The sequence below is a fragment of the Micrasema longulum genome, unplaced genomic scaffold, assembly GCF_059751315.1.
Source record: "Micrasema longulum isolate JH-2025_06_02 unplaced genomic scaffold, ASM5975131v1 h1tg000663l, whole genome shotgun sequence".
Lineage (NCBI taxonomy): Eukaryota > Metazoa > Arthropoda > Insecta > Trichoptera > Brachycentridae > Micrasema > Micrasema longulum.
This window is the reverse complement of record NW_028277859.1, coordinates 438,879-457,824: the sequence shown is the minus strand read 5'-3', so window position 1 is coordinate 457,824 and position 18,946 is coordinate 438,879. Positions and strand designations below refer to the sequence as shown.

At 31.8% G+C, this 18,946-nt stretch overlaps 1 protein-coding gene across 8 annotated transcripts in view; it reads right to left on the bottom strand.

The window, feature by feature from the left end:
- LOC148279833 (superoxide dismutase [Cu-Zn]-like) overlaps positions 1–18,946 on the bottom strand; it is a 50,820-nt gene that overhangs the window by 5,550 nt on the left and 26,324 nt on the right. For 2 of the 8 annotated variants that reach the window (XM_088229324.1, XM_088229323.1), the window contains exons 2-4: positions 14,202–14,258; positions 7,650–7,850; positions 6,897–7,144 (exon numbers count right to left, since the gene is read on the bottom strand). In XM_088229324.1, the coding sequence (XP_088085450.1) occupies positions 6,897–7,144; positions 7,650–7,850; positions 14,202–14,255 (503 nt within the window). In that variant the 5' untranslated portion in view covers positions 14,256–14,258. Of the gene's footprint in view, positions 1–6,765; positions 7,145–7,649; positions 8,073–14,201; positions 14,259–18,946 lie in introns of those variants that run through there. The other 6 variants (XM_088229320.1, XM_088229319.1, XM_088229326.1 and 3 more) reach the window with 4 other exon arrangements.

Genomic DNA, 18,946 nt, shown 5'->3' with positions numbered 1-18,946 from the left:
CCAAAAATCCAATAAAAATAAATAAATGGATAGAAATTATAAGCAATTTGAGGAACGTATCTGATTGAGATCCACAAAAAACAAATGCTGTTTGTAAACATTCAAAAACAATTTTTTTTTACACAAAAAAAACTACATCTTTCCATTTTTTTGCAAATGCATTCTCCTTGAATGCAACCCTGGTAGATCGATGAATAAAACATTTATGCTATTAACTTATTTTTTACATATTCGATTAAAGATTTTAATGCACAGCGCAAAGATCTATATTTCTCTGAAAACGGCACGTAAATCGGTTAAGCCGTTCAGGAGGAGTACGGTGACATCACACGTACAGAGGAATTATATATTTATATATATCTATATAAAGATGTATTTAATTAGTGTTTACATGTAATTGATGAAAAACAAGCAGTGTATTTTTTTTGTTTCAATATTTGTGTGTATTATGTATTATTTTTTATTGTTTGTAAACCAAATAAATAAATATGTAAAAAAATAGATTTATCTCGATTTTCAAAATGGCGTTCTGCGCTGTGGTTTTAGTGACCAATATATATATTATATATACACTGTGAATGTTGGTACAAACATGAACGAAATGGTGAACCGGCCAACGACAAAAACTGGCCCAGTAAATATCAAGACTTCTACACATTTGTGGTTATGTACATTTCCTTCTCCAAAAATTCTCCGCATCTTTTAAAATATCAGTAAAATCTTAATATTTTTCTCTAAAAAGAAAACTGAAGATCTACACGATTACCTATTAACTTTTTGCATATTATAATATATAATATGTTATTATCCGCTTCCTTCCGATACCTTTCACTTCACTCAAAGTAAGTAAGTGTATCTATTAATTATTCGAGGTGAACAGCCTAATGACATTTTTAATCGTGGGAAACACTTTAAATTATGACATAACTTTCGATGGTAAAATGTCTAAATTATAAAAAATCACAAGCACTAAAAACATTTACATCAAAGTTTAAGTATTTCTACAAACATAATCTTTATTCCAACCCAATGCATCATTCAAATTCAAAGACTTACAATGGATAGTATCTAATATGAAAACGAAAAGCTTGCACTTTTGTTGTCGTCCGATTTACATTCATTCATTTATTCATGTAATACATTATTTTTTTAATTTTGAGAATTAAAGAAATGATCTACATTTTAGTGTAAGAGCTTTTTTATGAAAAGATATTAACTAGTACTTTAATCAAATTTAAGGATTTTTAAATACGTCGGTTAACGAGACGAATTTTTATTGTTTAAATGGTTTACAATTTTAATAAAAAAAGTTTTTCGGATTCCGCTTTTAATTATAATTTTCAACAGTGACCAGATTTTATAGTGACAGTCACTATAAAATCTGGTAATTATTAGAATAATTGAAATACACCTCCACTAATAATTGTTACTTAATCTATGAATAAATAGAGCTTTGCATGTTGAGTATCTATTATGTATAATGTATAGGTATTATAAAAGGTTAAATAAAGCTACTGTTCCCATGTTAGAAGAGAAAAAAATCACTACTTTTCTGAAATTCTCCCTTATCCTATCTTTTTGGCATAGGTATATAAATAAATAAAGTTTTTTTTTCTATTTTGCGGATTAATTATTTTTTATACGTGCACTTCTATTTTTTGTTTATCCTTTTTTATTTAGATGTAGTGAATATATATAAGTGTACATATAAAAGACCTGTTTAAATATTAGGTGTACATGTATATAAATAAACAGTATGAATATTATAAAGTATGAAAGTCAGTGTACAATAGTATAAATAAAATAGTATAATGTTACAATAAATATCGATGTAAATATTGTATAAGATTGTGTATGATCTAAATAAATTAATTAAAAAAAAAACTCATTTATTTGCTTTTAAATACCCGTATTTCAAAATGTTGTATTTTGCTCAATACGACATGAAGTTACAGTACCGTTTCCAGAAGGAGTTTTAAGCATTTATTTTTAGTGGTGGGGGTTAGTGCTACGTAAGCTCCTGTGAAGATCTATTACGACGGGTCGCCGTGAATAATTTTGCGACGTAATTAAAGATTTTAGCATATTTTTAAAGAGTTGATGCATATTAATTTTTTTTCAGCATGGTTAACAATTTTATTGACAACCGTGAATTTTCAATACTTGACAAACTCTCATACGTACTAAGAGTGTGCTAGGTCAATCGATTATTGTGGAGAACGTTACGTTAGTAAACATTGGCGACATGACGTAAGTGTACCCATGTTTTTAAAGCGTTATAGCTTCTATAAACTTGCAAAATAATGTATTTAAAAGCCTTTATGACAAAAGCCAATTGTGACAGTTAAAGTGAAAATCCTTGTTCCGCTCGAACAATAAGTTCTGCATATTTTTTAACGTACTTTTGAAAAGAACGAATTGTTCATATTATACAGTATAAAATTAAAAAGAAATACTTTTATTATCGTTTGAAATATCTAACAAAATAAGCTGCTTCGTAATTGCTTTGCCATAAAAGTAGCTTTAAGTGTTAAATAAAACGAGTTTATTATAAATTTAACCCTCTGATAGACGTATTTTTAAAATGCCAAAATCAAAAGTTATTTTTAATTAAACTCTTGGCATTTTTTAGGGTTAATTAATATAAGTGATTAAAAAAAAAGAGGAGTGATATGGATCAAAGCACTTAAGAATAATAGCATTTAATAGTAGGTACGCATCATTTAAAAATAATTATGGATAGAACTACGTATACGTCGAAAAAGAGAACTAAGGCATTGATTTATTTGTTTAAATTCCCGTGATATTTTTTTTTGGCTGAAAAAAAACTCACTGAGAGTACCTAAGTTTGTGAATGATAAGATGGACCATGTGGCACCGAATATGCTGTGCAGAGCACGAAGAAGATATTGAAGATACCACGTCAACAGAATGGATAACTCCAGTATGCCTTACATTGCAGCTAAGGAAATTCCACCTAGTCATCGTCTTTTGGTAGTCCATCTAAAATCTAAAGGATGGGACAATGGATCTTGGCGTCTTAAGTCGTCAAATTGACATATGAGTGTTTCGATACGTAAAAAATGAAAAAAAAATACTCACTATTTCATTAATTCGCACCATACTGTATATGTTAAAAATAGTTACCCGATTTAAATTACATTTTCAAAAAAACGATTTTACTATTGAAATAATGCTAAATTAATATTTTGTCTAGTTAATCAAGACATTTGTCTGGCAACACATTTGCGGAAAGCCCTGACTAAAAATCCATGCATTTGTGGTCAAAAATCGCGTATCTTTCCAAATCCACATTCCCACGCACACCTAACAACTGTGTCATTTCTCAGTTTAACTTTGTTAGTTTTCACAAGTTTTAGGTATATGGCAGTATTTTATATTTTTTATGGAGTTTAGGTTAATGTATCTATAATGTTTCTTTCGTAGTTCGCTTCAGTTTTAATAGTCATTATTTTTCTGTTTAAGTATTTTCTCTTTGGCTTTTTAATTTCTTAATCTTTATATAAATAATTTATCTGTGTGATGTCACTAAACTCCTCCTAAATGGTTTTACCGATTTACGTGCGGTTTTCAGAGAAATATAGATTTTTGCGCTGTGTATTGAATAAAATAAGTATCATAGTTTTTCTTAAGTTCAGTTTATTTTAATCAAATGTGTCAGCATGCATAAGAAAGGAACCAATTTTACCGGGAATAAATGTTATTGGTTTATTACTGACGGTTCTTTACTGTAAAAATTCAAAATACAACTCGGCTAGGTTACGAATTCGTGTTAAGATAGCATTTCCTTATAAATATAAGTATACAAGCTTTTAATCGAGTTTAATTGTATTTTGTTGATACCAACCTTATTTAACATAAAATCTTGGATCCTCACATAATTATTTCGATTATAAACTAAGAGCTGTCATAACGATAACACGGGCGACGCCATTTTTAAATGTGCCTTAAACAGATAAAACACATCTAGTTAACGTTAGCGACAATACAAATGAGATTTGCGTTTTTTTGCAATAATCAGAGAAAATCAATTTTATGCGATTTACCAGGACATATAAGCTAATCGGGATTTACAAGGAGATGTTGAAATATCCCCTTAGTATGTGGAAGAACATTGTAGTATTTATTTTGGGCTGAAAAAAACCCACGTTAATCTTTTGAGGGTTTCAACTATTTGACAGTGTAAACCAATGACTTGCGTGTTCATATTTTACTATCATAATTTCATACAAAGTTTGAAGAACCCTTGGTCTTTTAAGGGCCATACCAATTTCAATCAGAATAGTTTTACTCAATAAGACTCTGTGTTTCTTAATGCAGGGAAAAAGGTCTGGTATCAATTAATGAATATATTTTTCTGGTCTCCTTTAAACTGTTATAGAAATGGCTAACATAGAAGTTATTCAATTGTATCTTGGTACTCCTGGATACCAGAAGGCATGGCTAAAATACGATACATTGATAATACTTACGTTTATATTTGCACTTTTGTGAATATTATATCTACCCTGTCTGGTTCAAAATGTGACGTCGCCAATAAACATATTAAATATAAAAATACCAAATTACCCGAAAAACACCAATCAGCGAGTTATGCACTGATTTAATAAAATACATCCCATAAAAATTCAAAAAGTATATACATTACAAAAATTATTGATGGAATGCATCCTACATAGAAAAAAAAACTCAATGCAAACTGTAATTTTGTATCACATTTCTTGAAAAAATATAATCACAGGCAAATTATGCCACAACTCAAAAAGCAATCAATAAATTTGTTTTAATAGATTGAGTTTTTCTAATGACATTTCTTGGTGGAACTGCATTTTAATTATAATAATAAAAATACGTATATAGTTTTATTCCAATTTTATTTATAAATTTTTACCAGTGACCGGGTTTCGCCGTGACTGACTCGTCTGACGACCGACATCGACGACCGACATCGTCTGACCGACCAGTATGACGATGTCGGTCTCGACGAAACCCGGTCACTGGTAAAAATTTATGAATAAAAGTGTAATAAATCTGTTTTAATTTATTGGTAAGTGTTTCTTAGAATCGTAATCCTCGCCCCCAAATATATATATATATATTTTAATTTTTTAAAAGAAATATTTATGATTTACCCAAGTATTTAATTTTGAGGGCCATTTTCAACGAGTTGTAAATAACTCACTATTAGAAAATGGAATCAAGTTGGGATAGAGTGGGGTTCGAACCACGGACCTTTGGTCCGTGAGTCCGAGACACTAGCCTCGGGACCACAACCCGATCTGAATGATATGATTATTACCTTTAATTTATTTCCCCAAAAATGATCGTTATTAAACTATCTACATTACAGGATTTTTTCATACGAGAATATGGCTCACATATCAACTAAATCTTGAAAAGACAAAATGGAATAGCATCGTTCACGCTTTGGGACAGCATCGCTACCAGCATTGATATTTGTCTCGGTGTAAGTTGTAGTCTCTATTATTTCAAAGAAACACAACATTACATACATAAGAAATGATTCCAGGTACAACGATAAATCTGATAAAATAAACACTTTTCTGATTTTTACGTAACAGTTAAAAACGTAATTTTCCGAAAGTTTTGGCGAGTTAGTTTCGCATCCCTCGCGTGTAAGCCTTCGTGTGAAGCATACATATAAACAGTTCTAAGACCCTTGACTCAAGCTTTCCCAAGGTCGTTTGAACAAATGTAACAAAAGAAGTTCATTTCACCCTCGTGTCATTTATCATGATAATCAGTGTGGCTTTTGTTGAATTGTAATATTGCTTTCCTAATATATTTTTCATGGTTAATATCTTTTGCCTCGACTTTAATTTCACCAGAAAATGCATAATATAATAATTATCATTACGAACTATCTAGCATTTTGTAACTTTATGCATCAGCTTCATTTCTTGAATAACTGATTTTTTCAAAAACATAGTTTTTTACCCTCCTGATTCTCATTTACAACTTGGAAAATTATTTTATATTTACTACTTTCAAAAGGGGTTTTCTATGATTATATTTATCTGTATCGGTCATAGTAAATTATTAAGAAACAAAAGCAGTATAAATCTATAAGTATAAGTATAAGAAAAAATATTCCACATAATAAGTGCCACCACTTGCAGTAACTTGTCGATGGAAGTATCTTTTAAACAAAAATATTATAATATTTCAAACAAAATAGTATCCACATGAAAGTAAAAAAATTAATAACACACATTTCTACAAAAAGTCTCAACAGGAAAAATGTAATTGTTTTCACTCTTTTATTATTTTCTTGTCATCTTTGAATTGCTGTTTCTAAGACCCGTGGGAATAAGGCTGTATAAATTGTATTTTATAATCATAATTCGATATCAGCTCCCTGATTGGAGCGTATGCTCTTAACAAACAGCCTCGGGGTCTCTGTTTGCCGCTAACTATTGTGCCTTCTCAAGTCATGTCAGCATCCATAGTTTTTAATATGAGGAAGCGTCCATGGCTGCTATTTCAAACGCTAACGTGGCCGTAGAAAAAGCTTTTATGCCGAGTATTTTATATGTGAACACGCGAGATAAAAGCTTTTTCTACGACCGCGAGAGCATTCGAAATAGCAACACAGGACGTTGAAATATACCTAGTAAAATACGCAAGCGGATTTAAAGCTCTCGGCAGGCATCAGCATCAGCATCAGCGGAAAATCCGTATTGATTGTATATTTTAGGGGTAATGAAAATTTGTATCACAATCTTGTATTATAAAAATGATGTAGATGAAATTTTATTTGAAATAAACTTATCATATTGCATAAATATTCTTAAAATTAATTTTCATTATATTTGTGTTCGACAATTTAAAACAAAAATATGTAATCGGATTACAGGATTCCGATGACTCCACAGGCTGCTCTTCCTCCAGCATTTCCAGTGGATTTGGAGTCAGGGTGATTGGTTCTGCCGAGATCGTCCTGGCCAGAGTGAACCACAAGCGCCCTTCCGATGATGTTGGTTGGTCCAGAGAGGGAGATGAGATGATCTTGCAGATCTACGGTGGCATAACCGCCCTCTGATCCGATGTTGCCAAGATCACCAACATGGCGGTTCTCGTCTTGAGGTGCTCCATGCTGCCTCTGAGAGGAAACAAAAGTATTTTGAGTAATTTTGTAATCTCGTGAACTTAATTAGTGACATCCGGCACAAATTTCTAGTTTTCGTTTTATCGTGATTCTTTGAAACCCACATTCTATCGAATTTTTTTTCATTTTTAACTACCACTCTTTTAGTCACAATTCCAGAATTGACTGTTCTACCTCTTTCAAACCTTGGTTTTGTGCTGAGTAGGATAGATAGACAAAGAAAAAAATTGCGATTCGTTATTGATCACTACACATTCTCGCATTTAAAATTAAAACATTTTTAAAACATGTTTACCTGTATGCATTTTTTTCATGAAATCATCCAGTTTAAAGCTCTACGCTCTAGCTCTAGCTCTATTTTAAATTTGTTGCAACAGAGGGGAAAAACATTTTTGAGAAGGGAATATGGGAGTCTATGGGAGTCTATGCTCTATTTCCATAACATTCACACTCAATCAAAAAACATATTCAAGAAATATGATTTTAATAAATATCTAACCTTGTACGGATTAAAATGAGGTCCAGCTGATCCGCACCCTCCAGTGATGTCTCCTTTATCGTGGACGTGGAACCCGAACAGTCCATGTGGGAGTCCAACGATGACCCCTTGAACTCGGACTGGGCCTCCTTCCTGCTGCTGGGTGAAGGTAATGTTCCCGTTCACCGTCGGCCCCTCCAGCTTCACGATGGCTTTCTTCTCCTGGTTGGGATTATTTCTTTGGTAGTTTGTTCGCTGGTAGAAGTCTTGCTGCGGCTGATAGAAACGGGATTGAGGGACCACGGACGGACCGAAATTCTGCTCGTAGCGGTAGAATTGTGTAGGGGGCTGGTACGCTTGCTGGTACTGCGGAGCCGCCACTGCCACCGGCGCGTTATAGTGATATGCCTCTGGCTGCGCCGGCCATTGCTGCCATTGTTGGTACTACGCGAAGAAAATCGGTACATTATCCGCCATATGAGAACTGTTCAATGACCACCGATTGCCTACTCATTCCGTTACTAAGCTGGTGCAGGAGATAACATCTAGTATTTTCACTTTAAGAGCAACCACCATTATGACATAAACTTACGAGCTATTCTTTATTTTGCGTCGTCTTATTAAAAGTCTTTGAGTAATAATAAATAATGCTCACAATTCATTCATTCATTTATTTTCCAATTGTCAACGGGTATCATATTTATGAGACACAGATAATTTTAGATACATAACATAAATAGTTTTTTTTTATATTGACTGCCTAACTACGGCTGTTTTCAATGTATACCTTATTTAATAAACACTATTTATATTAAAAATTAGTTTAAAATTTAAACAAAAAAAACTTTGTTTTTAACCATTTTTTTTTTGCTTATCAGTTTTGAAGCTTCACAAGCTTTCTTTTCAAGATATACTTCAATAATGCATATTATACTATTTTATTTTTAACAGTGTTATTACTACTTAATATTAAATCTAACTATACGAAGGTAATACATTAGTCAAGTCTTTTTGTCATGTGTAGTAATTTGTCTTTGTTAAGGTAGAAGGTACTGGGTGAGGAGGGTACAATCTTTATTATTGAAACAAGACGAAAGCCGACTACATAAAACATTTTTGTTATTACCGCACCTCTAAAAATCTCAGGCTTTTTGTAAATTGATTTCACGCTATCCGCATTTATTATGACGAGTTCGTTATTTGTTTCACGATCGTTCTACATTGTATCAAATTACGTAAGTTACGCACGCGTATTAACAGTGGTGAAAATGTGTTTCTTTTTCTTGACTCCGATAACCTGCCGCAAGAGAAGATTTAAATAGATTTGCCAACTTTTGTAAACCCTTCCTGAGATCTAAAGGTAGGATTTTTATCTTGGCGGCTGGTCATTTGACCGCAGACCGCTTTTCATTTTTTTCTTAAATCGCCGCAACTGCAAACATTTCTCTACCCCAAATTCAGACCAGATAAGTTAGTCAAATAATCCCGCACTAATAAATTTAACCGTGCCGTGGCGCAGTTGATTTGATGGTCAACTGTGAAACTGGCGTCACAGGTTCGATTACAAGAAAAAAAAAATGCAAAAAAAATGTTGTGATGTATTTTTCATAAATTTCTTCCAAATCCTCTCTTTTCCACCTGCAGACAAGCCTCTAAAATAAAAGCTTATCAAGTTCCTTAAAAAAAATGTTCTTCTCATCTTTTATTTTTTGGAATAAAAGGGGCATAAATTACTTTATAAATAATATCATTTCTAAACGAAGCTATTCTTAAATTTTTAAAAAACAATCGCTATTATAATTTAAAAACTTATTTTTAAGATATGTGATTATCACCAGAGATTATTATTTATTAATGATGCGTTAAAAAAAGTTTGTATTTAAATTAAAACTAGGTCCAGTGATTTTCTCAATCGATTGCATCAATAAACCAAGGTTTTATTTTAATGTAATAAAAATGAAGGTAAGTAATCTACAATCAGAGACGTTAATTTAATGTCACATTTTCAGTTGTTTTATTTACGATATAACTACCTGCAAACTATTTAAAAATATATATAAACGATAAAACAACATCAAATTTTATCAACTGAATAAATGGGTCAATAAGTAATCGTTGTAAAATACAAAAGGTATGTTTTTATTATTTATATCACTACAGAGATGGGTAGAATTTTTGTTTCAAGATTATGGATCGAGCGTTTACAGGGCTTATGACCTGTCATAGGTTGGGTTAAGGGTATGTTTTTTTTCACAATCATAATTTATTACTCATGTATAAAAAAGCGATAAATTATAAAAAAATTATCAAAAATAATCAAAAAAACTTTTTTTTCTATCGTCCACTTCTGTCAAATACAGAAATAAAAATACAAATAATTGAATTTTAACCTCCCCTCATTCCTCACCCCCTACATTCACAAAAAAAATATTAGGTGACAAAAAGATTTGATTAATCACCTTCATATTTTATTTGATTTATTTATTCATACAAATATATACATATTCCAAAAAAATACAATAATATCGTATCCTAAGCTCTATGAGGCCAAGGGCCCTGTGTTGATTTGGGATACAACATAATGGAAAGTGGAAGAACGTACATAATTAAAATAAAATGTTATTACATAAACATACATATATTTCAAAGAGCATCTAGACAACACTCTTAGTAGTATATAAATCTATGCAATATCTCGCAGCAGTCGTGCAATGATTTTAAATGTTTAGATTTAGATATGATATTAATTTTATTACACACCGTTAAAATTTTAAAATAGGATAAGATTAATCACTAAACATGACTTAATTGGGAAGTGTTTTTAGCTTCGAAACCGGTAGGCAAAAAAATAAGTGGGTTGTTTCATATTAATTTTAATTATAATAAATAACCACTAAGTCGATGTTTCAAATATAAATGTTATACGTACGTACGTACTTCAATCTACACGTTCTTTAAGAAAGTGGGTTCTCCAACTCACAGAATATATTTTTATTCTAATATGCAACTCATGTCCCTAACGGCACCGTTTGGTGCAAAGGACACTGCTTTGGTAAACCGAATGCAGCGTAGATTGACAGCATGTTACATGACAATAAGATTCCATTCTGGAAATTATGAAATATTGTCGTGTAAAACCACCATTTAAATCAATATATCATTTCCACCTTTCCGAAAAAATAATGTTTTTTTTATAGAGCATGTCATTATTACAATACCGTTCTCTCCGGTCACGCAGACATATTTCATCTCTTCTGTACTAGGCAAATAAAGATTCCTTAGGCGTTGATAGTACGCCCGTTTAGTTATACGAGTATGTCAGTAAATTATAATAACGGTTTATTAACAAAAATTACAAATTCTTTATCTACTACATACATACTTATGTAATAGATTTCTCTGGATTATGTCTAGTCTGCCTAACTAGGTACAACCTGTTTTAAGGCAGACATTTTTATGCAAAAATAAACAATAACATGACAACCTACTAGTTAATTTATTATGAAGTTAAGTTTTCTGATTTTTCTCTACCTAAATCCAGTACCATTTTATTACAAATTTATTTAATTGAATTCGGGTCTTGGTTTTGTAATGTTCGGGTAACATATTGAATATTTTGGGGCCCAGAAACCTGAAATTTCTTTGCCCGAATTCACAGTTTGTGGTAGACCCCATGACCCGTCCTTTGGTTTGACTTCTGGCAGTGTGGAAGTGTTCCTTTTGGGGTTTGGTAGAATAATTTGCTTTCACAAACATAATTTTTCTAGATATATACAATTGCCTTATATCTAATATATCGAATTTCTCGAACAACTTGACGCTGGGGTACCTGAAGGGCTTTTATAAAATTACATATGTTAATTACTAGGGTTTTTATTTAACTTTTATTTTATTTTTTAATGTATTATTTATGTACGTATTATACTTACTTTTCAATTTTTTTATTTACTTTATTATTTTTTTAACGTACGTATATTTATTTTTTTTATTTCAAAATTTCTTGATTTTTTTATTTATTTAATTTATTAGGTACCTATATACTTGATTAATAACCTGTATCACTGTGGAAATTTTATATTTACTATTTCAACAATTTTATTTACTATGTATACTCTTATTTTCCATATTATGCATTATATGTAAAAAACTGACGTTATTTTCCTAAATAAATAAATAAATATTTCATTTCTAGCTTCCCCGAAATCGAACCTGGGACCTCAAGTATGGTGCGCGAATGCGCCAACCATTACGCTACGAAGTGGACTTATTTCCACTGGTTTTTGAATTTGAGGATTTTTACCTGAGAGTAGCAATCGACTTAAAAACGCTCGTCCAGGGTTCCGGTTCTATTTCACATACATAAGACATGAGTGGAGTAAGGCGTTATGTCGCAAATTTTTAAAATAGGTATTTTTTACATAATTGAAGATTTTATTTACAACCCTTTCACATACAGCCAACTACAAAGATCGAAAGAAAGTTATATTTTATCAATAATTGTACTGGAGTTCGAAACTTTAGCCCCAGATATATCCGCTTTTTATTTTTGTCACATAATACCTTTATCTACTCATGTCTTTAATCATATTATTAATCCGCCCGGGTACGGAGCAAAATATTCACTCAGTTTTCAATATTTTTAACGGCCCATTGCTGGATCAAAAGCTATAAAAATATTGTAATCCATTTTAAAAATTGTAATCATTCAATGGTCACGAAACTAAAGAAATATAACCAATTTTGGTATTTTGTACCATAAATATACTAACAAATTTATTATTCTATATATTGAAAAACCATTTAAAGTGATTTTTTCGACTCATTGATTGGATATCAATAGGTCTTTGAACTTATTATACCTTTAGATCAAAGAAGATCTTTGGTTTGGTTTGGTTAGAGTGTATTTAAACGACATAATGACCTACTGAATATCATCAAAATTCAATTACGTTCAAAACAAACAAATTTTTGAACTAGCCTTGAGTTTTCTAAATTGATTCAATTTTTGTGAGAAGATTTCGTTTCGTATTCATAGCAACCTATGGAGGTTGTGTATGGACACAAGGCAGACTCTACACTCCAATAAATTCATAAAATATAAAAATCATTTACTCATTCATAAAAATCATTATCATCATCATTCTGCTTTCCGCACCCGGTGGTGCAAAGGAAACTGCGTTGGTTAATCAAATGCTGCTAATATCGATCATTTCATACCTGAAAGTATAGTGAACAGTCTTACGTTTCGGGTGCAAATCCGGAAACAATGAAATACGACAGTTTAAATAGCCTTTAAAATTAATAAGGAATCGAACGTAGGACCTAAAAAAGTATTCTATTTCACACAGAACTGTATTCTTCATCCGCTTGTGCAGAGACATTCAAAAATAAAGATCACAATATTCATTAATCGTAGTCAAATACTTTATAACCCTAGCTATTGGTGGTTGCTCCGCAAAAAAATAGTTTTCCATGCAAACCTAGGGGGGATTTTGTTACAAGACAATTCTAGTGTGTCAAAGCGGAATGTCTTGCTCGAAATTATGAAGTAGTTACGCAGGCAAGAACATTCCTTATGCATCTCGACGCATTCCAAAAATGTTAGCAATGGCAGGCGTAGTAATCTATTTTTGGTTTCTCAAACCGATAAAAAAATCAAAGATATTTAGAAAAAATAACAAGATTTTGTAGCATGTACTCAATTGACAAATCGCTCAATAACTTATATATTTCTTCAGAATTTAATTCGAATGGAACTGCAATGCGTAACTGAGCATCTATTGTTTCACACGAATGAGAAAATAACTAACAAATTATCAGTCGTCTAAGCGATTGCTTAAGCTTGCTTAAAGTTAATTTCTTTTATTTATTTAAAATATTTATTGGTGATCAATCAATAAGTGCTACAAATTTAAATTTTTCATTTATTACTTGAATTAATTTTTCGGTTTGTGAAATCATCCATAGTTTAGCGTATCGTGTTTTGTGTATGGTGCAAGGTAGCGGCGGCATGTGCAAGTAGTAAAAAAAGTTTATTTTTGGTTTTGGTAAAAAAAACCCTATTGGGCGATTGAAAAAACCGTTGGAAAGGGTCCGTAAAAGTAAAAAAGGACGGGTGGTAAATTCGTTTCTAATCAGCTTTGCAAAAAGTCTTTCGAAAAATATTTCTGGATTAAAATGCTGTTTAAAGGTTGATTAACTTATTTTCAAAAATTTCTCAAGTTAGTTGCTATTGATTTGTGCGTTAAATGACTACCGGTAAATTCGGTTTTTGAAATATACAATATCTACAATTCTTAAAGCTTAAGTTGATATTAATGTTAGACTTCAGCATAATAATTCAGAAAAAAAAAAAAAAAATATTTATAAAAAAATAAAACACAATTATATTTTGGACGTAGGTGTAAATACATGCAAAATTAAAAACACTAATAATGTTCGATACACTTCATCAAAATCATCAGGCATAGAAATGTTAGAATATGTATTGTTCTACAGTTTAGTAATTAAGCTTTTACAATAGACAGGTTTTTGAGTTATTATTTGTTAATATATTACACAAGTAATACTTACTTGCGCATTGGCAATAGCGCATGCGCTTAGGACGAAGAAAAGGAATCGCAACATTTTCTGAAACAAAAAACAGAAAATCGTTAAATACAAAACAATAAACACTGATTTACGTAGATACTATTAGAATTCACTGAAATAAAACATTATTAAAATTGCTACGAGGAATTTCAGTGCCACGGCAAATTGGTTGTAAACAATATTTTCTTACGCGCTGTATAAATTAAAGCGTTAAATTGTACGGCAAATCGTGCTTGAAAATGTATGAAAAAAATAATAAAAATGATTTTAATAAAAACGAACTACTTCGAACGACGTCACTAGTTCTTCTGAATCCATCAATGGTAATGGTGTTCTAATAAATTTCCGGTTTACGGCAAGTCAATTCACCAATCAACAGAACTCACCAAAGAGAACATGTGACGTCACACGCGGAGTAATTTCGAAATATACGAAATAACAGGAAACATTTTTTTTTATTTCCCCTAGTTTGATAGACTATTAACATTTAAAAAAAAAATAAAACACTGAACATCCTAATTCATCTTAACTTACAGAATATTACAAACTGACGATTTGCCTAGTCATTCGTGTTTATATTTGTATTTTTCCCATGTTTTCCATACAACAATTGCGTGCAATATTTAAACAATTACGACACAGTTTATACAAATAAGAAAATATTGTGCGATCAGGCGATTCTACAACTCGCACATGCCAAGGACCGGGAAAAACAATTTGGCTGCTTTAATTTAAAAATAAACATGGTGAATATCAAGATGCAACCATTACCAAGTCTTCAATTATTACTCTAAAAAAATGTACTGAGTGGGTTATATTACGGGTTTTGCAGATAACTGATCACCCTAGACGCGGTTGAATCCTGGCGACGTGCTTCTCACCCATTACTGTCATCACGACTGTTCTGATAAGAACAATCGAAATTAAAAAAACTTCGAAACCATAAACTAAAGCAAATTAAATTGGACGACCAAAGTCAAGGTGATTGGTTTATAAAGAGAAGAATACCGCACATTCAGGTATCAAAAATTAAAGAGACAGCCGGAGACAGACATGAGTGAAGACGTTTCCTGTTTTTGAAGAGAACGGAAGTTCACTATAATGTATAAGATTCTCAAAAGGTACCAACCAATGAGAGATAACCCATAATGATGTTTTTAAATATTTATTATTAATGACCCGTTCTTCATTCTTCAACATGGCTTACTCAGCGAAATGAAATGTAATTTATAAATGTTTTGTATTTTATTATTACTGAGCTAGATAATAGTGGAACAATGGACAAAACGTTTCGATGTATACCTGAATGAAAGCTACGCCAAAATAAATTTACGCTAAGCAATAAATGTAGAAGTAACTAACCACTTAAATATTTATTTATTTATTTTAATTTCACGTTTTACGTAACTAATACCTCACTGGGCAACCCGCGTCGAGGCATTCATTTACATGATTGAATATATACTTATGGTGTCTAAAAAATATACATAAAATAATACTCGTACATATTCATACTTAAATCCACACAGATATATACATAAATAATAGTAAGAAAAAAAAGCAGAAAAAGAAAACAAAATTATATTATTAGTAAAGCTCACATATTTGACTACTGAGCAGACATTTGGTCAAGTAACAAGCTACTGTCGGTTCTCAGTGGCCCAACATCCGCATAAATGCCAAATATACGAGTATAATATGACATATATATTCATTGAGACACTGTGTGGATACAAATGTGTATTGTAAAAAAATCACCATATTTTTCAATCAAATTAATGTGCTTATCGTTGTGTAAGCTGTATTTTTTTTAGCTAAATGAAAGCTCTTACAAAATAAATAACTTGATATTTGGTAAATGTACTTTATAACCTTATTTCTACACACTTGTGATAGAACAGGGGTGTAACGAAGATAATCAATGTTATCTATTTATTAAATATGTATTGATTTTATGACGGAAACTTCAAATAACCGGACAATTGAACTCATTTTAATATGTGCTCTAGTTTCAAATATCACCGTGTTTACACAGGCGATTTTTATAGAATTTTCACTCCGAATAATCATTCTTGGACATGGCTTCAAACGATATAAATTCTTACTATCCTATTTACTCGTTTCAATTTCCCAAGAGCAAGCTTGGTTCCATCAATTAGAATGAACGTACATAGTATTTTTATTTTTTATTATTAATAAAACATATAATTCAAAAATTACATATTATACTCCCAGGAGTTATTAGAAACTCATTTGGGACCGTATATAAGAAAAAACATATTTATTGTATAAGAAACATAAAACACCATCTTATCTTGTTTACGAGTATGTATGGTAGGTGAGGTTACGCAGAGCAAGAATCTTAAAGATAAGAATTCTTAGACATGGAACCAACCTGCAAAAGGTATCGTAGATTTTTGTTTGTTGATGCAGAAAGCTCCTACACTAGTTGATCAGAAGATTTCACGATGTTGACGGTTCGATGTTATTATTCTCTTATTATTACATGTTGAATAATATAATACAAAATCGGTTATAGAGCGCGAGGGTGACTGTGGTCCAGACTATTCGAACAGATCTTAACTCCTAAAGGTGTCACCGCTTTTATAGAAGCTATCTCAGGTGTTTTATTTATTTTTGAACAGGGAGTTGACGTCATTTTCTATTTTTTTTATCTTAAGCAATTTGAAATCCACGCTAGGTAATCAGTATTTTGGATGTTTTGATTCTCTACGTTTTTCTTTACTTCTTTACGTACAGGAAATGCACGATTCACCTTCAACACTGTCCTTAAGACGATGTAGGTCAGGCAACAGTGGGCATGAGTCCGACAGTGTCATAAGATATGACTAATAATAAATTTAAAATTTGAATCAAAAGCCTCGTGTAAACGCGTCTTAAGTCATCGCAACGCAACACCTAATCGATCTAAAAGCTATATAGTCTAATTATTTGGGTTAGTAGTTGCATGTTTTATTTAAACAAGTTAATAACCTAAAGCTGCCTGATTAATTACTCTTTTTACTATGCATACTGGTCAAGGCAATGACACCATGTTAGTGAAACATGGCCATTGGCGTTTTGTACGTATACCTACCATTATTTGTGTTTCATTATCAATAGTCCTATTAAAAGTCGAAAATACGATATTTGTTGGCAGACATGAAAACAAAATAATTATTTTATGGTCTTTGAAGGCGTAACATCATAATACATTTTATAATAGAAAAATATCACATACTACGAATACCGATAAAAATATATGAAATGGATTTAGAAATATTGATAATATTTTTAAAACGGGGTCAAACTGTCAGTGGGGTCGCAGTGAGGCACGTCTTGCTGGAAGGTGTTATTCTATAAAATGCTGCGAACGCCCAGTTGCATTCCACCGGCAACACTACTGGCTAGTCCTACTCCTTAGCGTCCACGTCGAGAACCCTGGGCAATGGGATCACACTCATAACGGTGTGATCACAGCAAATAACGAGAGGAAGAAAGGCGAGTTTCCAGCCCCTCCAAACCAGAACCAATGAGCTGAAGGAAGGTAACCACGGTAGAAAAATCTACCAGAGAAGGCAACGGGAAACCACCCTGGGCATCCTTTCCCAGGAATCATTATGGCGAGTACATCCAATAGGCAATTGTCCTGGCTGCGCAATATAAGAATAGCGCATGACCGAGATACTTTCGCTGTAGTGATTGTCAACGACGGGGGGACCTGACAAGGCACCGCAAGAAGAAGAAGATTTTAAAAACTAATATGGATATTGTGAAAAAATGTTTCATACATAACTTAATTTTTTTTTTTTAATATGTCCCTAAAAAACGCGACATGGCGTGAATTGTGACGTCAATATTCGTGACGATGTTCTATAAAAATTGACATGGTTACAAACAAAGTTCAAAATTAACATGGTGACATATTAGGGGCGTGCCCAGTGCAATGACCGTTTTCGCGAGCATTCAAATTGTTAATTTAAAAATATTTTTTATGCTACTACTTTTTATTTACTTTACTGGATTTTATACTCTTTTTACTTTAAATTCGTACAAAAAAGTTATATTTCCCTGTTGAATGCATTATTTTCTTATTTATTATTACTTATTATGCGAGTATCAAAACCTTTTAAACATGCGGAGACATATGAAAAACTCTACAAAACATTTGTTCGTCCCCAGGTAGAATACTGTACTCCTATTTGGTCACCTTACTATAATGTAAGTATTAATAGACTAGAAAGGGTCCAAAAAAATTTTTTTAAGCAGGTCGACTACCGGTTAAACATTAACCTTTCTAATCATGCTGAAAGTATGCAGTACCATGGAGTAAACTCTCTTAAAAATCGAAGAATAATGTTGGACCAGTTATTTTTATTCAAATTAATAAATAATAAAATTGATTCTCCTAACCTACAATCAAACATTTGCATTATATAAATCCATACTCAATCCTTTGGAAAAGGAATTAGAAATGTAATATCTCGTGGTTACTACGTCGCTCTGACGTAATATTTCGTTTTAATATACACGGTATCTTTCAAGTGCAACAGTATAATGGCTTTTCGTAATGTCTTTTAAATAATAAAAATTAATACACAACATCTTCGTGTCTTCTCAATTGATCTGTTGGACTTCGAATATTTGTTATCTGTGTGCTACACTACATCGGCACATAACACCATTTGTTTTTCTTGAATGCAGGACAAATTTACTTGTTGATGATG